Consider the following 25,000-nt stretch of genomic DNA (forward strand, 5'->3'; position numbering starts at 1 on the left):
ATGATGTATTGTTGTGTAGTTATTGATCCCCCATATAGACTATGATGTATTGTTGTGTAGTTATTGATCCTCCATATAGACTATGATGTATTGTTGTGTAGTTATTGATCCCCCATATAGACTATGATGTATTGTTGTGTAGTTATTGATCCTCCATATAGACTATGATGTATTGTTGTGTAGTTATTGATCCCCCATATAGACTATGATGTATTGTTGTGTAGTTATTGATCCTCCATATAGACTATGATGTATTGTTGTGTAGTTATTGATCCTCCATATAGACTATGATGTATTGTTGTGTAGTTATTGATCCTCCATATAGACTATGATGTATTGTTGTGTAGTTATTGATCCTCCATATAGACTATGATGTATTGTTGTGTAGTTATTGATCCTCCATATAGACTATGATGTATTGTTGTGTAGTTATTGATCCTCCATATAGACTATGATGTATTGTTGTGTAGTTATTGATCCTCCATATAGACTATGATGTATTGTTGTGTAGTTATTGATCCTCCATATAGACTATGATGTATTGTTGTGTAGTTATTGATCCTCCATATAGACTATGATGTATTGTTGTGTAGTTATTGATCCTCCATATAGACTATGATGTATTGTTGTGTAGTTATTGATCCTCCATATAGACTATGATGTATTGTTGTGTAGTTATTGATCCTCCATATAGACTATGATGTATTGTTGTGTAGTTATTGATCCTCCATATAGACTATGATGTATTGTTGTGTAGTTATTGATCCTCCATATAGACTATGATGTATTGTTGTGTAGTTATTGATCCTCCATATAGACTATGATGTATTGTTGTGTAGTTATTGATCCTCCATATAGACTATGATGTATTGTTGTGTAGTTATTGATCCTCCATATAGACTATGATGTATTGTTGTGTAGTTATTGATCCTCCATATAGACTATGATGTATTGTTGTGTAGTTATTGATCCTCCATATAGACTATGATGTATTGTTGTGTAGTTATTGATCCTCCATATAGACTATGATGTATTGTTGTGTAGTTATTGATCCTCCATATAGACTATGATGTATTGTTGTGTAGTTATTGATCCCCCATATAGACTATGATGTATTGTTGTGTAGTTATTGATCCTCCATATAGACTATGATGTATTGTTGTGTAGTTATTGATCCTCCATATAGACTATGATGTATTGTTGTGTAGTTATTGATCCTCCATATAGACTATGATGTATTGTTGTGTAGTTATTGATCCTCCATATAGACTATGATGTATTGTTGTGTAGTTATTGATCCTCCATATAGACTATGATGTATTGTTGTGTAGTTATTGATCCTCCATATAGACTATGATGTATTGTTGTGTAGTTATTGATCCTCCATATAGACTATGATGTATTGTTGTGTAGTTATTGATCCTCCATATAGACTATGATGTATTGTTGTGTAGTTATTGATCCTCCATATAGACTATGATGTATTGTTGTGTAGTTATTGATCCTCCATATAGACTATGATGTATTGTTGTGTAGTTATTGATCCTCCATATAGACTATGATGTATTGTTGTGTAGTTATTGATCCTCCATATAGACTATGATGTATTGTTGTGTAGTTATTGATCCTCCATATAGACTATGATGTATTGTTGTGTAGTTATTGATCCTCCATATAGACTATGATGTATTGTTGTGTAGTTATTGATCCTCCATATAGACTATGATGTATTGTTGTGTAGTTATTGATCCTCCATATAGACTATGATGTATTGTTGTGTAGTTATTGATCCTCCATATAGACTATGATGTATTGTTGTGTAGTTATTGATCCTCCATATAGACTATGATGTATTGTTGTGTAGTTATTGATCCTCCATATAGACTATGATGTATTGTTGTGTAGTTATTGATCCTCCATATAGACTATGATGTATTGTTGTGTAGTTATTGATCCTCCATATAGACTATGATGTATTGTTGTGTAGTTATTGATCCTCCATATAGACTATGATGTATTGTTGTGTAGTTATTGATCCTCCATATAGACTATGATGTATTGTTGTGTAGTTATTGATCCTCCATATAGACTATGATGTATTGTTGTGTAGTTATTGATCCTCCATATAGACTATGATGTATTGTTGTGTAGTTATTGATCCTCCATATAGACTATGATGTATTGTTGTGTAGTTATTGATCCTCCATATAGACTATGATGTATTGTTGTGTAGTTATTGATCCTCCATATAGACTATGATGTATTGTTGTGTAGTTATTGATCCTCCATATAGACTATGATGTATTGTTGTGTAGTTATTGATCCTCCATATAGACTATGATGTATTGTTGTGTAGTTATTGATCCTCCATATAGACTATGATGTATTGTTGTGTAGTTATTGATCCTCCATATAGACTATGATGTATTGTTGTGTAGTTATTGATCCTCCATATAGACTATGATGTATTGTTGTGTAGTTATTGATCCTCCATATAGACTATGATGTATTGTTGTGTAGTTATTGATCCTCCATATAGACTATGATGTATTGTTGTGTAGTTATTGATCCTCCATATAGACTATGATGTATTGTTGTGTAGTTATTGATCCTCCATATAGACTATGATGTATTGTTGTGTAGTTATTGATCCTCCATATAGACTATGATGTATTGTTGTGTAGTTATTGATCCCCCATATAGACTATGATGTATTGTTGTGTAGTTATTGATCCTCCATATAGACTATGATGTATTGTTGTGTAGTTATTGATCCTCCATATAGACTATGATGTATTGTTGTGTAGTTATTGATCCTCCATATAGACTATGATGTATTGTTGTGTAGTTATTGATCCTCCATATAGACTATGATGTATTGTTGTGTAGTTATTGATCCCCCATATAGACTATGATGTATTGTTGTGTAGTTATTGATCCTCCATATAGACTATGATGTATTGTTGTGTAGTTATTGATCCTCCATATAGACTATGATGTATTGTTGTGTAGTTATTGATCCTCCATATAGACTATGATGTATTGTTGTGTAGTTATTGATCCTCCATATAGACTATGATGTATTGTTGTGTAGTTATTGATCCCCCATATAGACTATGATGTATTGTTGTGTAGTTATTGATCCCCCATATAGACTATGATGTATTGTTGTGTAGTTATTGATCCTCCATATAGACTATGATGTATTGTTGTGTAGTTATTGATCCTCCATATAGACTATGATGTATTGTTGTGTAGTTATTGATCCCCCATATAGACTATGATGTATTGTTGTGTAGTTATTGATCCTCCATATAGACTATGATGTATTGTTGTGTAGTTATTGATCCTCCATATAGACTATGATGTATTGTTGTGTAGTTATTGATCCTCCATATAGACTATGATGTATTGTTGTGTAGTTATTGATCCCCCATATAGACTATGATGTATTGTTGTGTAGTTATTGATCCTCCATATAGACTATGATGTATTGTTGTGTAGTTATTGATCCTCCATATAGACTATGATGTATTGTTGTGTAGTTATTGATCCTCCATATAGACTATGATGTATTGTTGTGTAGTTATTGATCCTCCATATAGACTATGATGTATTGTTGTGTAGTTATTGATCCTCCATATAGACTATGATGTATTGTTGTGTAGTTATTGATCCTCCATATAGACTATGATGTATTGTTGTGTAGTTATTGATCCTCCATATAGACTATGATGTATTGTTGTCCTGGTTTGTCTAGTTATTCTCCATTGTAAATGTTTTTAGTCAGCGTGAGACAGAACGTGGGTCCAGGAAACTGGAGAATATTGAAGACTGAACCGGTTCTGTTTATTTGTAAAAACATTTTTTTTAAATATATTTAACTAGGCAAGTCAATTAAGAACAAATTCTTATTTACAATGACCGCCTAACACCGGCCAAACCCGGACGACGCCGGGCCAATTGTGCGCCGCCCCTATGGGACCAATCCCGGCCGGTTGTGATACAGCCTGGATAGCAGGCTATAATAATATATTCCATTATCTTTCATTTGGTAGGATATTCTAGAGCGTATGCCGTAGCAAGTGTCATGTTTTAAACACATTTATGTTACAATGATTATGCCGTCAACGAACGTAGATCTATGAAATGTAGGTCTTGAAACAGACTCAGTTGCCCGTTCATGTTCTTTAACAGTTCTACCAGCTCGTTGCGATGTAGGACGAGTCTTCAGCGAGGAGCTGAGAGGAAGCTAATGTGTTGTTAGTGTAATGTGGGGATTTGACCACAGGGTGGTGGTGTTGTCTCACATATGATTCTGTGTTGATAGTGTAATGTGGGGATTTGACCACAGGGTGGTGCTGTTGTCTCACATATGATTCTGTGTTGTTAGTGTAATGTGGGGATTTCACCACAGGGTGGTGCTGTTGTCTCACACATGATCCTGTGTTGTTAGTGTAATGTGGGGATTTGACCACAGGGTGGTGCTGTTGTCTCACATATGATTCTGTGTTGTTAGTGTAATGTGGGGATTTGACCACAGGGTGGTGTTGATGTCTCACATGTGATTCTGTATGTTAGTGTAATGTGGGGATTTGACCACAGGGTGGTGCTGTTGTCTCACATATGATTCTGTGTTGATAGTGTAATGTGGGGATTTGACCACAGGGTGGTGCTGTTGTCTCACATATGATTCTGTGTGAGCCGAGAGGTAGATAATATGTGGGATGTATAATGTGAATTACCATATTGTTCGATTAAATTAATTATTATTGTTGTTGTTGTTATTATTATTCTCGTGTTATTTTGTTTGTTCTCTGTGATTGTCATGATCATAATCACAGCCCTGTAGGATACATCCACCTTGTTATGACCCATCAAATAGGGCTATTACACACACACACACACACACACACACACACACACACACACACACACACACACACACACACACACACACACACACACACACACACACACACACACACACACACACACACACACACACACACGGGGCTCCCGAGTGGCACAGCGGTTTAAGGTACTGCTAGTAAGGCAGTGCTAGAGGCGTCACTACAGACCCTGGTTCGATTCCAGGCTGTATCACAACCGGCCGGTTTGGCCGGGGTAGGGCCGTCATTGTAAAAAAATAATTTGTTCTCATTAACTGACTTGCCTATTTAAATAAAGGTTAAATAAAAATACGCAACACACAAGCGCGAGAGTCACTCGTGATCTCGTTAACTACCGGGCTCGGTGTAACGCGCTGTCTCGTTCATCGATCCGCGTCTCTTTTAAAAAACTCCTTTCTGGCGCGGTATTCTCTCACTCACACACACACACACACACACACACCCGGTCCCCGCTCGATCCTAATCCCACGCTATGTAGACAGGTTCAGAATCAAGAGAGCGCGTTTTCTTGGGAAGACGTGGCGTGAACCGGTTTAGTGTTTTCTCTCCCGGTTATGGACAACATTTGAGAGGGAGAAAAGAAAGCCGAACCGAGGGAAAAAACGAATGTCTAGACTTCTCTACGACAACATCATGGACTCTTCTCTCCTCTCAGTCGTTACGCTGGTCGTTGTTTTCACCTCCTCTTCCTACTCTCTTTCCTCCTCCTCCTCCGACGTCGTTCCCTCTCCTTCCTTCATTCCACCGTTTACCGACTGTATCCAGAGCCGCGGGAGAGACCGGTTCTACCAGGGAGCCGTGGACGTAACGGAGTCCGGTGCGGTGTGTATGAGGTGGAGCGAGGTAGCTGGGTTTGAGGAGCGCTATCCCGGTAAAGGACTAGGGGATCATAACCGGTGTCGGAACCCGGACAACAGAATCAGACCCTGGTGTTTCTTCAAGAACAGCCGCGGCAGAACCGACTGGGGCTACTGCGACTGTAAACAAGGTAGAGGAAGGAGAGAGAGAGAGGTGTGTGTGTGTGTGTGTGTGTGTGTCTGTCTGTGTGTGTGTGTGTGTCTGTGTGTGGCAACAGCAGGGCATGTCTCAGCAGATGGAAGCATCTCATTAATATTGAGGTATGTGTCTGGTTGGTAGCGAATAGACAAGCTGCCAGTCATTAGGGGGAGACTCTAGCAATATAGACAAGCTGCCAGTCATTAGGGGGGAGACTCTAGCAATATAGACAAGCTGCCAGTCATTAGGGGGAGACTCTAGCAATATAGACAAGCTGCCAGTCATTAGGGGGAGACTCTACCAATATAGACAAGCTGCCAGTCATTAGGGGGGAGACTCTACCAATATAGACAAGCTGCCAGTCATTAGGGGGGGACTCTACCAATATAGACAAGCTGCCAGTCATTAGGGGGGAGACTCTACCAATATAGACAAGCTGCCAGTCATTAGGGGGGAGACTCTACCAATATAGACAAGCTGCCAGTCATTAGGGGGGAGACTCTACCAGTATAGACAAGCTGCCAGTCATTAGGGGGAGACTCTACCAATATAGAAAAGCTGCCAGTCATTAGGGGGGAGACTCTACCAATATAGACAAGCTGCCAGTCATTAGGGGGGGAGACTCTACCAATATAGACAAGCTGCCAGTCATTAGGGGGGAGACTCTACCAATATAGACAAGCTGCCAGTCATTAGGGGGAGACTCTACCAATATAGACAAGCTGCCAGTCATTAGGGGGGAGACTCTACCAATATAGACAAGCTGCCAGTCATTAGGGGGGAGACTCTACCAATATAGACAAGCTGCCAGTCATTAGGGGGAGACTCTACCAATATAGACAAGCTGCCAGTCATTAGGGGGAGACTCTACCAATATAGACAAGCTGCCAGTCATTAGGGGGGAGACTCTACCAATATAGACAAGCTGCCAGTCATTAGGGGGGAGACTCTACCAATATAGACAAGCTGCCAGTCATTAGGGGGAGACTCTACCAATATAGACAAGCTGCCAGTCATTAGGGGGGAGACTCTACCAATATAGACAAGCTGCCAGTCATTAGGGGGAGACTCTACCAATATAGACAAGCTGCCAGTCATTAGGGGGGAGACTCTACCAATATAGAGAAGCTGCCAGTCATTAGGGGGGAGACTCTACCAATATAGACAAGCTGCCAGTCATTAGGGGGGAGACTCTACCAATATAGACAAGCTGCCAGTCATTAAGGGGGAGACTCTACCAATATAGACAAGCTGCCAGTCATTAGGGGGGAGACTCTACCAATATAGACAAGCTGCCAGTCATTAGGGGGAGACTCTACCAATATAGACAAGCTGCCAGTCATTAGGGGGAGACTCTACCAATATAGACAAGCTGCCAGTCATTAGGGGGGAGACTCTACCAATATAGACAAGCTGCCAGTCATTAGGGGGGAGACTCTACCAATATAGACAAGCTGCCAGTCATTAGGGGGGAGACTCTACCAATATAGACAAGCTGCCAGTCATTAGGGGGGGAGACTCTACCAATATAGACAAGCTGCCAGTCATTAGGGGGGAGACTCTACCAATATAGACAAGCTGCCAGTCATTAGGGGGGAGACTCTACCAATATAGACAAGCTGCCAGTCATTAGGGGGGAGACTCTACCAATATAGACAAGCTGCCAGTCATTAGGGGGGAGACTCTACCAATATAGACAAGCTGCCAGTCATTAGGGGGAGACTCTACCAATATAGACAAGCTGCCAGTCATTAGGGGGGAGACTCTACCAATATAGACAAGCTGCCAGTCATTAGGGGGAGACTCTACCAATATAGACAAGCTGCCAGTCATTAGGGGGAGACTCTACCAATATAGACAAGCTGCCAGTCATTAGGGGGGAGACTCTACCAATATAGACAAGCTGCCAGTCATTAGGGGGAGACTCTACCAATATAGACAAGCTGCCAGTCATTAGGGGGGAGACTCTACCAATATAGACAAGCTGCCAGTCATTAGGGGGGAGACTCTACCAATATAGACAAGCTGCCAGTCATTAGGGGGGAGACTCTACCAATATAGACAAGCTGCCAGTCATTAGGGGGGAGACTCTACCAATATAGACAAGCTGCCAGTCATTAGGGGGGAGACTCTACCAATATAGACAAGCTGCCAGTCATTAGGGGGGAGACTCTACCAATATAGACAAGCTGCCAGTCATTAGGGGGGAGACTCTACCAATATAGACAAGCTGCCAGTCATTAGGGGGAGACTCTACCAATATAGACAAGCTGCCAGTCATTAGGGGGAGACTCTACCAATATAGACAAGCTGCCAGTCATTAGGGGGGAGACTCTACCAATATAGACAAGCTGCCAGTCATTAGGGGGGAGACTCTACCAATATAGACAAGCTGCCAGTCATTAGGGGGAGACTCTACCAATATAGACAAGCTGCCAGTCATTAGGGGGAGACTCTACCAATATAGACAAGCTGCCAGTCATTAGGGGAGACTCTACCAATATAGACAAGCTGCCAGTCATTAGGGGGGAGACTCTACCAATATAGACAAGCTGCCAGTCATTAGGGGAGACTCTACCAATATAGACAAGCTGCCAGTCATTAGGGGGAGACTCTACCAATATAGACAAGCTGCCAGTCATTAGGGGGGAGACTCTACCAATATAGACAAGCTGCCAGTCATTAGGGGGAGACTCTACCAATATAGACAAGCTGCCAGTCATTAGGGGGGAGACTCTACCAATATAGACAAGCTGCCAGTCATTAGGGGGGAGACTCTACCAATATAGACAAGCTGCCAGTCATTAGGGGGAGACTCTACCAATATAGACAAGCTGCCAGTCATTAGGGGGAGACTCTACCAATATAGACAAGCTGCCAGTCATTAGGGGGAGACTCTACCAATATAGACAAGCTGCCAGTCATTAGGGGGAGACTCTACCAATATAGACAAGCTGCCAGTCATTAGGGGGGAGACTCTACCAATATAGACAAGCTGCCAGTCATTAGGGGGAGACTCTACCAATATAGACAAGCTGCCAGTCATTAGGGGGAGACTCTACCAATATAGACAAGCTGCCAGTCATTAGGGGGAGACTCTACCAATATAGACAAGCTGCCAGTCATTAGGGGGAGACTCTACCAATATAGACAAGCTGCCAGTCATTAGGGGGGAGACTCTACCAATATAGACAAGCTGCCAGTCATTAGGGGGGAGACTCTACCAATATAGACAAGCTGCCAGTCATTAGGGGGGAGACTCTACCAATATAGACAAGCTGCCAGTCATTAGGGGGGAGACTCTACCAATATAGACAAGCTGCCAGTCATTAGGGGGGGAGACTCTACCAATATAGACAAGCTGCCAGTCATTAGGGGGGAGACTCTACCAATATAGACAAGCTGCCAGTCATTAGGGGGGAGACTCTACCAATATAGACAAGCTGCCAGTCATTAGGGGGGAGACTCTACCAATATAGACAAGCTGCCAGTCATTAGGGGGGAGACTCTACCAATATAGACAAGCTGCCAGTCATTAGGGGGAGACTCTACCAATATAGACAAGCTGCCAGTCATTAGGGGGGAGACTCTACCAATATAGACAAGCTGCCAGTCATTAGGGGGGAGACTCTACCAATATAGACAAGCTGCCAGTCATTAGGGGGAGACTCTACCAATATAGACAAGCTGCCAGTCATTAGGGGGGAGACTCTACCAATATAGACAAGCTGCCAGTCATTAGGGGGGAGACTCTACCAATATAGACAAGCTGCCAGTCATTAGGGGGAGACTCTACCAATATAGACAAGCTGCCAGTCATTAGGGGGGAGACTCTACCAATATAGACAAGCTGCCAGTCATTAGGGGGGAGACTCTACCAATATAGACAAGCTGCCAGTCATTAGGGGGGAGACTCTACCAATATAGACAAGCTGCCAGTCATTAGGGGGGAGACTCTACCAATATAGACAAGCTGCCAGTCATTAGGGGGAGACTCTACCAATATAGACAAGCTGCCAGTCATTAGGGGGAGACTCTACCAATATAGACAAGCTGCCAGTCATTAGGGGGGAGACTCTACCAATATAGACAAGCTGCCAGTCATTAGGGGGGAGACTCTACCAATATAGACAAGCTGCCAGTCATTAGGGGGGAGACTCTACCAATATAGACAAGCTGCCAGTCATTAGGGGGAGACTCTACCAATATAGACAAGCTGCCAGTCATTAGGGGGAGACTCTACCAATATAGACAAGCTGCCAGTCATTAGGGGGAGACTCTACCAATATAGACAAGCTGCCAGTCATTAGGGGGGAGACTCTACCAATATAGACAAGCTGCCAGTCATTAGGGGAGACTCTACCAATATAGACAAGCTGCCAGTCATTAGGGGGAGACTCTACCAATATAGACAAGCTGCCAGTCATTAGGGGGAGACTCTACCAATATAGACAAGCTGCCAGTCATTAGGGGGGAGACTCTACCAATATAGACAAGCTGCCAGTCATTAGGGGAGACTCTACCAATATAGACAAGCTGCCAGTCATTAGGGGGGAGACTCTACCAATATAGACAAGCTGCCAGTCATTAGGGGGAGACTCTACCAATATAGACAAGCTGCCAGTCATTAGGGGGGAGACTCTACCAATATAGACAAGCTGCCAGTCATTAGGGGGGAGACTCTACCAATATAGACAAGCTGCCAGTCATTAGGGGAGACTCTACCAATATAGACAAGCTGCCAGTCATTAGGGGGGGAGACTCTACCAATATAGACAAGCTGCCAGTCATTAGGGGGAGACTCTACCAATATAGACAAGCTGCCAGTCATTAGGGGGGAGACTCTACCAATATAGACAAGCTGCCAGTCATTAGGGGGGAGACTCTACCAATATAGACAAGCTGCCAGTCATTAGGGGGAGACTCTACCAATATAGACAAGCTGCCAGTCATTAGGGGGAGACTCTACCAATATAGACAAGCTGCCAGTCATTAGGGGAGACTCTACCAATATAGACAAGCTGCCAGTCATTAGGGGGAGACTCTACCAATATAGACAAGCTGCCAGTCATTAGGGGGGAGACTCTACCAATATAGACAAGCTGCCAGTCATTAGGGGGAGACTCTACCAATATAGACAAGCTGCCAGTCATTAGGGGGGAGACTCTACCAATATAGACAAGCTGCCAGTCATTAGGGGGAGACTCTACCAATATAGACAAGCTGCCAGTCATTAGGGGGAGACTCTACCAATATAGACAAGCTGCCAGTCATTAGGGGGAGACTCTACCAATATAGACAAGCTGCCAGTCATTAGGGGGGAGACTCTACCAATATAGACAAGCTGCCAGTCATTAGGGGAGACTCTACCAATATAGACAAGCTGCCAGTCATTAGGGGGAGACTCTACCAATATAGACAAGCTGCCAGTCATTAGGGGAGACTCTACCAATATAGACAAGCTGCCAGTCATTAGGGGGAGACTCTACCAATATAGACAAGCTGCCAGTCATTAGGGGAGACTCTACCAATATAGACAAGCTGCCAGTCATTAGGGGGGAGACTCTACCAATATAGACAAGCTGCCAGTCATTAGGGGGAGACTCTACCAATATAGACAAGCTGCCAGTCATTAGGGGGGAGACTCTACCAATATAGACAAGCTGCCAGTCATTAGGGGGAGACTCTACCAATATAGACAAGCTGCCAGTCATTAGGGGAGACTCTACCAATATAGACAAGCTGCCAGTCATTAGGGGGAGACTCTACCAATATAGACAAGCTGCCAGTCATTAGGGGGGAGACTCTACCAATATAGACAAGCTGCCAGTCATTAGGGGGAGACTCTACCAATATAGACAAGCTGCCAGTCATTAGGGGGGAGACTCTACCAATATAGACAAGCTGCCAGTCATTAGGGGGAGACTCTACCAATATAGACAAGCTGCCAGTCATTAGGGGGAGACTCTACCAATATAGACAAGCTGCCAGTCATTAGGGGAGACTCTACCAATATAGACAAGCTGCCAGTCATTAGGGGGGGAGACTCTACCAATATAGACAAGCTGCCAGTCATTAGGGGGAGACTCTACCAATATAGACAAGCTGCCAGTCATTAGGGGGAGACTCTACCAATATAGACAAGCTGCCAGTCATTAGGGGGAGACTCTACCAATATAGACAAGCTGCCAGTCATTAGGGGGAGACTCTACCAATATAGACAAGCTGCCAGTCATTAGGGGGAGACTCTACCAATATAGACAAGCTGCCAGTCATTAGGGGGAGACTCTACCAATATAGACAAGCTGCCAGTCATTAGGGGGAGACTCTACCAATATAGACAAGCTGCCAGTCATTAGGGGGGAGACTCTACCAATATAGACAAGCTGCCAGTCATTAGGGGAGACTCTACCAATATAGACAAGCTGCCAGTCATTAGGGGGGAGACTCTACCAATATAGACAAGCTGCCAGTCATTAGGGGGGAGACTCTACCAATATAGACAAGCTGCCAGTCATTAGGGGGGAGACTCTACCAATATAGACAAGCTGCCAGTCATTAGGGGGGAGACTCTACCAATATAGACAAGCTGCCAGTCATTAGGGGGAGACTCTACCAATATAGACAAGCTGCCAGTCATTAGGGGGGAGACTCTACCAATATAGACAAGCTGCCAGTCATTAGGGGGAGACTCTACCAATATAGACAAGCTGCCAGTCATTAGGGGGGAGACTCTACCAATATAGACAAGCTGCCAGTCATTAGGGGGGAGACTCTACCAATATAGACAAGCTGCCAGTCATTAGGGGGAGACTCTACCAATATAGACAAGCTGCCAGTCATTAGGGGGAGACTCTACCAATATAGACAAGCTGCCAGTCATTAGGGGGGAGACTCTACCAATATAGACAAGCTGCCAGTCATTAGGGGAGACTCTACCAATATAGACAAGCTGCCAGTCATTAGGGGGGAGACTCTACCAATATAGACAAGCTGCCAGTCATTAGGGGGGAGACTCTACCAATATAGACAAGCTGCCAGTCATTAGGGGGGAGACTCTACCAATATAGACAAGCTGCCAGTCATTAGGGGGAGACTCTACCAATATAGACAAGCTGCCAGTCATTAGGGGAGACTCTACCAATATAGACAAGCTGCCAGTCATTAGGGGGAGACTCTACCAATATAGACAAGCTGCCAGTCATTAGGGGGGAGACTCTACCAATATAGACAAGCTGCCAGTCATTAGGGGGGAGACTCTACCAATATAGACAAGCTGCCAGTCATTAGGGGGAGACTCTACCAATATAGACAAGCTGCCAGTCATTAGGGGGAGACTCTACCAATATAGACAAGCTGCCAGTCATTAGGGGGAGACTCTACCAATATAGACAAGCTGCCAGTCATTAGGGGAGACTCTACCAATATAGACAAGCTGCCAGTCATTAGGGGGAGACTCTACCAATATAGACAAGCTGCCAGTCATTAGGGGGGAGACTCTACCAATATAGACAAGCTGCCAGTCATTAGGGGGAGACTCTACCAATATAGACAAGCTGCCAGTCATTAGGGGGGAGACTCTACCAATATAGACAAGCTGCCAGTCATTAGGGGGGAGACTCTACCAATATAGACAAGCTGCCAGTCATTAGGGGGGAGACTCTACCAATATAGACAAGCTGCCAGTCATTAGGGGGGAGACTCTACCAATATAGACAAGCTGCCAGTCATTAGGGGGGAGACTCTACCAATATAGACAAGCTGCCAGTCATTAGGGGGGAGACTCTACCAATATAGACAAGCTGCCAGTCATTAGGGGGGAGACTCTACCAATATAGACAAGCTGCCAGTCATTAGGGGGGAGACTCTACCAATATAGACAAGCTGCCAGTCATTAGGGGGGAGACTCTACCAATATAGACAAGCTGCCAGTCATTAGGGGGGGAGACTCTACCAATATAGACAAGCTGCCAGTCATTAGGGGGGAGACTCTACCAATATAGACAAGCTGCCAGTCATTAGGGGGAGACTCTACCAATATAGACAAGCTGCCAGTCATTAGGGGGGAGACTCTACCAATATAGACAAGCTGCCAGTCATTAGGGGGGAGACTCTACCAATATAGACAAGCTGCCAGTCATTAGGGGGGAGACTCTACCAATATAGACAAGCTGCCAGTCATTAGGGGGGAGACTCTACCAATATAGACAAGCTGCCAGTCATTAGGGGGAGACTCTACCAATATAGACAAGCTGCCAGTCATTAGGGGGAGACTCTACCAATATAGACAAGCTGCCAGTCATTAGGGGGAGACTCTACCAATATAGACAAGCTGCCAGTCATTAGGGGGAGACTCTACCAATATAGACAAGCTGCCAGTCATTAGGGGAGACTCTACCAATATAGACAAGCTGCCAGTCATTAGGGGGAGACTCTACCAATATAGACAAGCTGCCAGTCATTAGGGGGGAGACTCTACCAATATAGACAAGCTGCCAGTCATTAGGGGAGACTCTACCAATATAGACAAGCTGCCAGTCATTAGGGGGGAGACTCTACCAATATAGACAAGCTGCCAGTCATTAGGGGGGAGACTCTACCAATATAGACAAGCTGCCAGTCATTAGGGGGGAGACTCTACCAATATAGACAAGCTGCCAGTCATTAGGGGGAGACTCTACCAATATAGACAAGCTGCCAGTCATTAGGGGGGAGACTCTACCAATATAGACAAGCTGCCAGTCATTAGGGGGGAGACTCTACCAATATAGACAAGCTGCCAGTCATTAGGGGGAGACTCTACCAATATAGACAAGCTGCCAGTCATTAGGGGGAGACTCTACCAATATAGACAAGCTGCCAGTCATTAGGGGGAGACTCTACCAATATAGACAAGCTGCCAGTCATTAGGGGGGAGACTCTACCAATATAGACAAGCTGCCAGTCATTAGGGGGAGACTCTACCAATATAGACAAGCTGCCAGTCATTAGGGGGAGACTCTACCAATATAGACAAGCTGCCAGTCATTAGGGGGAGACTCTACCAATATAGACAAGCTGCCAGTCATTAGGGGGGAGACTCTACCAATATAGACAAGCTGCCAGTCATTAGGGGGAGACTCTACCAATATAGACAAGCTGCCAGTCATTAGGGGGGAGACTCTACCAATATAGACAAGCTGCCAGTCATTAGGGGGGGAGACTCTACCAATATAGACAAGCTGCCAGTCATTAGGGGGAGACTCTACCAATATAGACAAGCTGCCAGTCATTAGGGGGGAGACTCTACCAATATAGACAAGCTGCCAGTCATTAGGGGGAGACTCTACCAATATAGACAAGCTGCCAGTCATTAGGGGGGAGACTCTACCAATATAGACAAGCTGCCAGTCATTAGGGGGAGACTCTACCAATATAGACAAGCTGCCAGTCATTAGGGGGAGACTCTACCAATATAGACAAGCTGCCAGTCATTAGGGGGAGACTCTACCAATATAGACAAGCTGCCAGTCATTAGGGGAGACTCTACCAATATAGACAAGCTGCCAGTCATTAGGGGGGAGACTCTACCAATATAGACAAGCTGCCAGTCATTAGGGGGGGAGACTCTACCAATATAGACAAGCTGCCAGTCATTAGGGGGGAGACTCTACCAATATAGACAAGCTGCCAGTCATTAGGGGGGAGACTCTACCAATATAGACAAGCTGCCAGTCATTAGGGGGGAGACTCTACCAATATAGACAAGCTGCCAGTCATTAGGGGGGAGACTCTACCAATATAGACAAGCTGCCAGTCATTAGGGGGAGACTCTACCAATATAGACAAGCTGCCAGTCATTAGGGGGAGACTCTACCAATATAGACAAGCTGCCAGTCATTAGGGGGGAGACTCTACCAATATAGACAAGCTGCCAGTCATTAGGGGGGAGACTCTACCAATATAGACAAGCTGCCAGTCATTAGGGGGGAGACTCTACCAATATAGACAAGCTGCCAGTCATTAGGGGGGAGACTCTACCAATATAGACAAGCTGCCAGTCATTAGGGGGAGACTCTACCAATATAGACAAGCTGCCAGTCATTAGGGGGAGACTCTACCAATATAGACAAGCTGCCAGTCATTAGGGGGAGACTCTACCAATATAGACAAGCTGCCAGTCATTAGGGGGAGACTCTACCAATATAGACAAGCTGCCAGTCATTAGGGGGAGACTCTACCAATATAGACAAGCTGCCAGTCATTAGGGGGGAGACTCTACCAATATAGACAAGCTGCCAGTCATTAGGGGGGAGACTCTACCAATATAGACAAGCTGCCAGTCATTAGGGGGGAGACTCTACCAATATAGACAAGCTGCCAGTCATTAGGGGGGAGACTCTACCAATATAGACAAGCTGCCAGTCATTAGGGGGAGACTCTACCAATATAGACAAGCTGCCAGTCATTAGGGGGGGAGACTCTACCAATATAGACAAGCTGCCAGTCATTAGGGGGAGACTCTACCAATATAGACAAGCTGCCAGTCATTAGGGGGGAGACTCTACCAATATAGACAAGCTGCCAGTCATTAGGGGGGAGACTCTACCAATATAGACAAGCTGCCAGTCATTAGGGGGAGACTCTACCAATATAGACAAGCTGCCAGTCATTAGGGGGGAGACTCTACCAATATAGACAAGCTGCCAGTCATTAGGGGGGAGACTCTACCAATATAGACAAGCTGCCAGTCATTAGGGGGAGACTCTACCAATATAGACAAGCTGCCAGTCATTAGGGGGAGACTCTACCAATATAGACAAGCTGCCAGTCATTAGGGGGGAGACTCTACCAATATAGACAAGCTGCCAGTCATTAGGGGGGAGACTCTACCAATATAGACAAGCTGCCAGTCATTAGGGGGGGAGACTCTACCAATATAGACAAGCTGCCAGTCATTAGGGGAAGACTCTACCAATATAGACAAGCTGCCAGACATTAGGGGGAGACTCTACCAATATAGACAAGCTGCCAGTCATTAGGGGGAGACTCTACCAATATAGACAAGCTGCCAGTCATTAGGGGGGAGACTCTACCAATATAGACAAGCTGCCAGTCATTAGGGGGGAGACTCTACCAATATAGACAAGCTGCCAGTCATTAGGGGGGAGACTCTACCAATATAGACAAGCTGCCAGTCATTAGGGGGAGACTCTACCAATATAGACAAGCTGCCAGTCATTAGGGGGGAGACTCTACCAATATAGACAAGCTGCCAGTCATTAGGGGGGAGACTCTACCAATATAGACAAGCTGCCAGTCATTAGGGGGAGACTCTACCAATATAGACAAGCTGCCAGTCATTAGGGGGGAGACTCTACCAATATAGACAAGCTGCCAGTCATTAGGGGGGAGACTCTACCAATATAGACAAGCTGCCAGTCATTAGGGGGGAGACTCTACCAATATAGACAAGCTGCCAGTCATTAGGGGGAGACTCTACCAATATAGACAAGCTGCCAGTCATTAGGGGGGAGACTCTACCAATATAGACAAGCTGCCAGTCATTAGGGGGGAGACTCTACCAATATAGACAAGCTGCCAGTCATTAGGGGGAGACTCTACCAATATAGACAAGCTGCCAGTCATTAGGGGGGAGACTCTACCAATATAGACAAGCTGCCAGTCATTAGGGGGGAGACTCTACCAATATAGACAAGCTGCCAGTCATTAGGGGGGAGACTCTACCAATATAGACAAGCTGCCAGTCATTAGGGAGGAGACTCTACCAATATAGACAAGCTGCCAGTCATTAAGGGGGAGACTCTACCAATATAGACAAGTTGCCAGTCTTTAGGGGGGAGACTCTACCAATATAGACAAGCTGCCAGTCATTAGGGGGAGACTCTACCAATATAGACAAGCTGCCAGTCATTAGGGGGAGACTCTACCAATATAGACAAGCTGCCAGTCATTAGGGGGAGACTCTACCAATATAGACAAGCTGCCAGTCATTAGGGGGGAGACTCTACCAATATAGACAAGCTGCCAGTCATTAGGGGGAGACTCTACCAATATAGACAAGCTGCCAGTCATTAGGGGGGAGACTCTACCAATATAGACAAGCTGCCAGTCATTAGGGGGGAGACTCTACCAATATAGACAAGCTGCCAGTCATTAGGGGGGAGACTCTACCAATATAGACAAGTTGCCAGTCTTTAGGGGGGAGACTCTACCAATATAGACAAGCTGCCAGTCATTAGGGGGGAGACTCTACCAATATAGACAAGCTGCCAGTCATTAGGGGGAGACTCTACCAATATAGACAAGCTGCCAGTCATTAGGGGGGAGACTCTACCAATATAGACAAGCTGCCAGTCATTAGGGGGGAGACTCTACCAATATAGACAAGCTGCCAGTCATTAGGGGGGAGACTCTACCAATATAGACAAGCTGCCAGTCATTAGGGGGGAGACTCTCTGTGTGTGTGTGTGTGTGTGTGTGTGTGTGTGTGTGTGTGTGTGTGTGTGTGTGTGTGTGTGTGTGTGTGTGTGTGTGTGTGTGTGTGTGTGATTTAGTAGTGCTGTTCCGGACCTTTCTCTGCAGGGACTGAGTAATGTTCTGACGACACTGAGACACAGATACCCCATCATGGATAATAGATGACTGCTCCGTGTGTGTGTGTGTGTGTGTGTGTGTGTGTGTGTGTGTGTGTGTGTGTGTGTGTGTGTGTGTGTGTGTGTGTGTGTGTGTGTGTGTGTGTGTTGTCCAGGGTCAGTGCGCCTGCAGGGCGGCCGCTCTAAGCTGGATGGCAGGGTGGAGGTGTATCTACAGGGGGTCTGGGGGTCTGTCTGTAGTGATGACTGGGGAGACCAGGATGCTACGGTGGTCTGCAGACAGCTGGGACAGGGGTGAGTCACACCCATGCTCACGCACACACACACACACACACACACTCACATATGCAGTCTCACACACGTACAAAGGAAGAGCAAGTGAAAAAGAAAGGAGTGGAGCGGTTAGCCTAGAGAAAGGAGTGGAGCGGTTATCCTAGAGAAAGGAGTGGAGCGGTTATCCTAGAGAAAGGAGTGGAGCGGTTAGCCTAGAGAAAGGAGTGGAGCGGTTATCCTAGAGAAAGGAGTGGAGCGGTTATCCTAGAGAAAGGAGTGGAGCGGTTATCCTAGAGAAAGGAGTGGAGCGGTTAGCCTAGAGAAAGGAGTGGAGCGGTTATCCTAGAGAAAGGAGTGGAGCGGTTATCCTAGAGAAAGGAGTGGAGCGGTTAGCCTAGAGAAAGGAGTGGAGCGGTTAGCCTAGAGAAAGGAGTGGAGCGGTTAGCCTAGAGAAAGGAGTGGAGCGGTTATCCTAGAGAAAGGAGTGGAGCGGTTATCCTAGAGAAAGGAGTGGAGCGGTTAGCCTAGAGAAAGGAAGGAGCGGAGCGGTAAGCCTAGAGAAAGGAGTGGAGCGGTTAGGAGTGGAGCGGTTAGCCTAGAGAAAGGAAGGAGTGGAGCTGTTAGCCTAGAGAAAGGAAGGAGTGGAGCGGTTATCCTAGAGAAAGGAGTGGAGCGGTTATCCTAGAGAAAGGAGTGGAGCGGTTATCCTAGAGAAAGGAGTGGAGCGGTTAGCCTAGAGAAAGGAGTGGAGCGGTTAGCCTAGAGAAAGGAGTGGAGCGGTTAGCCTAGAGAAAGGAGTGGAGCGGTTAGCCTAGAGAAAGGAAGGAGCGGAGCGGTTAGCCTAGAGAAAGGAAGGAGTGGAACGGTTAGCCTAGAGAAATGAAGGAGCGGAGCGGTTAGCCTAGAGAAAGGAGTGGAGCGGTTATCCTAGAGAAAGGAGTGGAGCGGTTATCCTAGAGAAAGGAGTGGAGCGGTTAGCCTAGAGAAAGGAAGGAGCGGAGCGGTAAGCCTAGAGAAAGGAGTGGAGCGGTTAGGAGTGGAGCGGTTAGCCTAGAGAAAGGAAGGAGTGGAGCGGTTAGCCTAGAGAAAGGAAGGAGTGGAGCGGTTATCCTAGAGAAAGGAGTGGAGCGGTTATCCTAGAGAAAGGAGTGGAGCGGTTATCCTAGAGAAAGGAGTGGAGCGGTTAGCCTAGAGAAAGGAGTGGAGCGGTTAGCCTAGAGAAAGGAGTGGAGCAGTTAGCCTAGAGAAAGGAGTGGAGCGGTTAGCCTAGAGAAAGGAAGGAGCGGAGCGGTTAGCCTAGAGAAAGGAAGGAGTGGAACGGTTAGCCTAGAGAAATGAAGGAGCGGAGCGGTTAGCCTAGAGAAAGGAAGGAGCGGTTATCCTAGAGAAAGGAGTGGAGCGGTTAGCCTAGAGAAAGGAAGGAGCGGAGCGGTTAGCCTAGAGAAAGGAGTGGAGCGGTTTGGAGTGGAGCGGTTAGCCTAGAGAAAGGTGTGGAGCGGTTAGCCTAGAGAAAGGAGTGGAGCGGTTATCCTAGAGAAAGGAGTGGAGCGGTTAGCCTAGAGAAAGGAGTGGAGCGGTTAGCCTAGAGAAAGGAGTGGAGCGGTTAGCCTAGAGAAAGGAAGGAGCGGAGCGGTTAGCCTAGAGAAAGGAGTGGAGCGGTTAGGAGTGGAGCGGTTAGCCTAGAGAAAGGAAGGAGTGGAGCGGTTAGCCTAGAGAAAGGAAGGAGTGGAGCGGTTAGGAGTGGAGCGGTTAGCCTAGAGAAAGGAAGGAGTGGAGCGGTTAGAAGTGGAGCAGTTAGCCTAGAGAAAGGAAGGAGTGGAGCGGTTAGGAGTGGAGCGGTTAGCCTAGAGAAAGGAAGGAGTGGAGCGGTTAGCCTAGAGAAAGGAAGGAGTGGAGCGGTTAGGAGTGGAGCGGTTAGCCTAGAGAAAGGAAGGAGTGGAGCGGTTAGGAGTGGAGCGGTTAGCCTAGAGAAAGGAAGGAGTGGAGCGGTTAGGAGTGGAGCGGTTAGCCTAGAGAAAGGAAGGAGTGGAGCGGTTAGCCTAGAGAAAGGAAGGAGTGGAGCGGTTATCCTAGAGAAAGGAGTGGAGCGGTTAGCCTAGAGAAAGGAGTGGAGCGGTTATCCTAGAGAAAGGAGTGGAGCGGTTAGCCTAGAGAAAGGAGTGGAGCGGAGCGGTTAGCCTAGAGAAAGGAAGGAGCGGAGCGGTTAGCCTAGAGAAAGGAGTGGAGCGGTTATCCTAGAGAAAGGAGTGGAGCGGTTAGCCTAGAGAAAGGAATGGAGCGGTTAGCCTAGAGAAAGGAAGGAGCGGAGCGGTTAGCCTAGAGAAAGGAAGGAGCGGAGCGGTTAGCCTAGAGAAAGGAAGGAGTGGAACGGTTAGCCTAGAGAAAGGAAGGAGTGGAGCGGTTATCCTAGAGAAAGGAGTGGAGCGGTTATCCTAGAGAAAGGAGTGGAGCGGTTAGCCTAGAGAAAGGAGTGGAGCGGTTATCCTAGAGAAAGGAGTGGAGCGGTTATCCTAGAGAAAGGAGTGGAGCGGTTAGCCTAGAGAAAGAAAGGAGTGGAGCGGTTAGCCTAGAGAAAGAAAGGAGTGGAGCGGTTAGCCTAGAGAAAGAAAGGAGTGGAGCGGTTAGCCTAGAGAAAGGAGTGGAGCGGTTAGCCTAGAGAAAGGAGTGGAGCGGTTAGCCTAGAGAAAGAAAGGAGTGGAGCGGTTAGCCTAGAGAAAGAAAGGAGTGGAGCGGTTAGCCTAGAGAAAGGAGTGGAGCGGTTAGCCTAGAGAAAGGAGTGGAGCGGTTAGCCTAGAGAAAGAAAGGAGTGGAGCGGTTATCCTAGAGAAAGGAGTGGAGCGGTTAGCCTAGAGAAAGGAGTGGAGCGGTTATCCTAGAGAAAGGAGTGGAGCGGTTATCCTAGAGAAAGGAGTGGAGCGGTTATCCTAGAGAAAGGAGTGGAGCGGTTAGCCTAGAGAAAGAAAGGAGTGGAGCGGTTAGCCTAGAGAAAGAAAGGAGTGGAGCGGTTAGCCTAGAGAAAGAAAGGAGTGGAGCGGTTAGCCTAAAGTAGGAAAGCAAGAGCGAAATAAAGAGCGAATGAAAGTCCTTTCCTCTCCTTGCCCCTCTCCTCTTTCCTCTCCTCTTTCCTCTCCTCTCCTCTCCTCTCCTCTCCTCTCCTCTCCTCTCCCTCTCCTCTCCTCTCCTCTCCTCTCCTCTCCTCTCCTCTCCTCTCCTCTCTCTCCTCTCCTCTCCCTCTCCTCTCCTCTAGTCTCCTCTCCTCTCCTCTCCTCTCCTCTCCTCTCCTCTCCTCTCCTCTCCTCTCCTCTCCTCTCGTCTCCTCTCCTCTCGTCTCGTCTCGTCTCGTCTCTCGTCTCCTCTCCTCTCCTCTCCTCTCCTCTCCTCTCCTCTCCTCTCCTCTCCTCTCCTCTCCTCTCCCTCTCCTCTCCTCTCCTCTCCTCTCTCCTCTCCTCTCCTCTCCTCTCCTCTCCTCTCCTCTCCTCTCCTCTCCTCTCCTCTCCTCTCCTCTCCTCTCCTCTCCTCTTTCCTTTTCTTCACACTTAGCAGTCTTCGCAGTCTGTCCCAGCCTGACCCTCAGATCCCCCCCCACCTCCCTTAGCTAGCTATTTACCCCCTTCGCCGTCACACACACTTAATGTAGTGGTATTGACTGTGGGTCATAGCCTATAGAAGGGGATACTATGGGGGTCTACAGGGACAGGAAGGAAGGAGGGAGATGTGGACTAATCCTATCCAGAGACAGAGCTCCTCGGCTGGGGTGGGAGAGGTGGAGAGACCCCTTGATTACCCTGGAGGAAAGAGAGGCGCTGCAAATTCTGGCGTGCTGTCACCGACACACACACACACACACACACACACACACACACACACACACACACACACACACACACACACACAGCGCCAAAGGTCAGGTCAGAGGAGAGGAAAGGGAAGGTACAGACAGACTACATGCTAAAGAGGGTGACAGTGATTGGTTTAAAACGTGTGTGTGTGTGTGTGTGTGTGTGTGGGCCTACGTCTGTCTGTCTGCCTGCCTGCCTGTCTGTCTGTCTGTCTGTCTGTCTGTCTGTCTGTCTGTCTGTCTGTCTGTCTGTCTGTCTGTCTGTCTGTCTGTGTGCATCCTGTCTGTCTGTCTGTGTGCATCCTGTCTGTCTGTCTGTCTGTCTGTCTGTCTGTCTGTCTGTCTGTCTGTCTGTCTGTCTGTCTGTCTGTCTGCCTGCCTGTCTGTCTGCCTGCCTGTCTGTCTGTCTGTCTGTCTGTCTGTCTGTCTGTCTGTCTGTCTGTCTGTCTGTCTGTCTGTCTGTCTGTCTGTCTGCCTGCCTGTCCGTCTGTCTGTCTGTCTGTCTCCTCTCTCTCCCTGTAGTTTCTCTGGGCGAGCGCGCTCCTCCGCCCCATCTCCTCGAGGGGGTGTGGTCAGAATGCACTGGGGGGCGGTCCACTGTCAGGGGGAGGAGCCTGATATACTCCACTGTCCCAGTGTTCCATTGAGCGGAGGGGAGTGTCCCCAAGCTGCTGCCGTCACCTGTAGCCCAATGGAAGGTAGGAGGGGAGGGGACTAGTGCTATTCAGACTGGACTAGTGCTATTCAGACTGGACTAGTGCTTTTCAGACTGGACTAGTGCTTTTCAGACTGGACTAGTGCTATTCAGACTGGACTAGTGCTATTCAGACTGGACTAGTACTCTTCAGACTGGACTAGTGCTATTCAGACTGGACCAGTGCTATTCAGACTGGACTAGTACTATTCAGACTGGACTAGTACTCTTCAGACTGGACTAGTGTTATTCATACTGGACTAGTACTATTCAGACTGGACTAGTGCTATTCAGACTGGACTAGTACTATTCAGACTGGACTAGTACTATTCAGACTGGACTAGTGCTATTCAGACTGGACTAGTGCTTTTCAGACTGGACTAGTACTATTCAGACTGGACTAGTGCTATTCAGACTGGACTAGTGCTTTTCAGACTGGACTAGTACTATTCAGACTGGACTAGTACTATTCAGACTGGACTAGTGCTATTCAGACTGGGCTAGTGCTATTCAGGCTGGACTAGTACTATTCAGACTGGACTAGTACTATTCAGACTGGACTAGTGCTATTCAGACTGGGCTAGTACTATTCAGACTGGACTAGTGCTATTCAGACTTGACTAGTGCTATTCAGACTGGACCAGTACTATTCAGACTGGACTAGTGCTATTCAGACTGGGCTAGTGCTATTCAGACTGGACTAGTGCTATTCAGACTGGACTAGTACTATTCAGACTGGACTAGTACTATTCAGACTGAACTAGTGCTATTCAGACTGGACTAGTAGAAAATGTGTGTGGGGCTTGACTAGTACTATTCAGACTGGACTAGTGCTATTCAGACTGGACTAGTACTATTCAGACTGGACTAGTACTATTCAGACTGGACTAGTGCTATTCAGACTGGACTAGTACTATTCAGACTGGACTAGTGCTATTCAGACTGGGCTAGTACTATTCAGACTGGGCTAGTACTATTCAGACTGGACTAGTGCTATTCAGACTGGACTAGTGCTATTCAGACTGGACTAGTACTATTCAGACTGGACTAGTGCTATTCAGACTGGACTAGTGCTTTTCAGACTGGAGCTAGTACTATTCAGACTGGACTAGTGCTATTCAGACTGGACTAGTGCTTTTCAGACTGGACTAGTACTATTCAGACTGGACTAGTACTATTCAGACTGGACTAGTGCTATTCAGACTGGGCTAGTGCTATTCAGGCTGGACTAGTACTATTCAGACTGGATTAGTACTATTCAGACTGGACTAGTGCTATTCAGACTGGACTAGTGCTATTCAGACTGGGCTAGTACTATTCAGACTGGACTAGTGCTATTCAGACTTGACTAGTGCTATTCAGACTGGACTAGTACTATTCAGACTGGACTAGTGCTATTCAGACTGGGCTAGTGCTATTCAGACTGGACTAGTGCTATTCAGACTGGACTAGTACTATTCAGACTGGACTAGTACTATTCAGACTGAACTAGTGCTATTCAGACTGGACTAGTAGAAAATGTGTGTGGGGCTTGACTAGTACTATTCAGACTGGACTAGTGCTATTCAGACTGGACTAGTACTATTCAGACTGGACTAGTACTATTCAGACTGGACTAGTGCTATTCAGACTGGACTAGTACTATTCAGACTGGGCTAGTACTATTCAGACTGGACTAGTGCTATTCAGA

General features: G+C 46.3%; 1 protein-coding gene across 1 annotated transcript in view; it reads left to right on the forward strand.

The window, feature by feature from the left end:
* Positions 1–5,328: 5,328 nt before the first annotated feature.
* The window catches only part of prss12 (serine protease 12), a 111,553-nt gene continuing 91,881 nt past the window's right edge, over positions 5,329–25,000 (forward strand). Inside the window, exons 1-3 of the mRNA XM_045712643.1 lie at positions 5,329–5,901; positions 18,661–18,799; positions 23,139–23,314. Coding sequence (XP_045568599.1) covers positions 5,520–5,901; positions 18,661–18,799; positions 23,139–23,314 — 697 coding nt within the window. The 5' untranslated portion in view covers positions 5,329–5,519. The remainder of the gene's footprint in view (positions 5,902–18,660; positions 18,800–23,138; positions 23,315–25,000) is intronic.

The sequence above is a fragment of the Salmo salar genome, unplaced genomic scaffold, assembly GCF_905237065.1.
Source record: "Salmo salar unplaced genomic scaffold, Ssal_v3.1, whole genome shotgun sequence".
Taxonomy (NCBI): domain Eukaryota; kingdom Metazoa; phylum Chordata; class Actinopteri; order Salmoniformes; family Salmonidae; genus Salmo; species Salmo salar.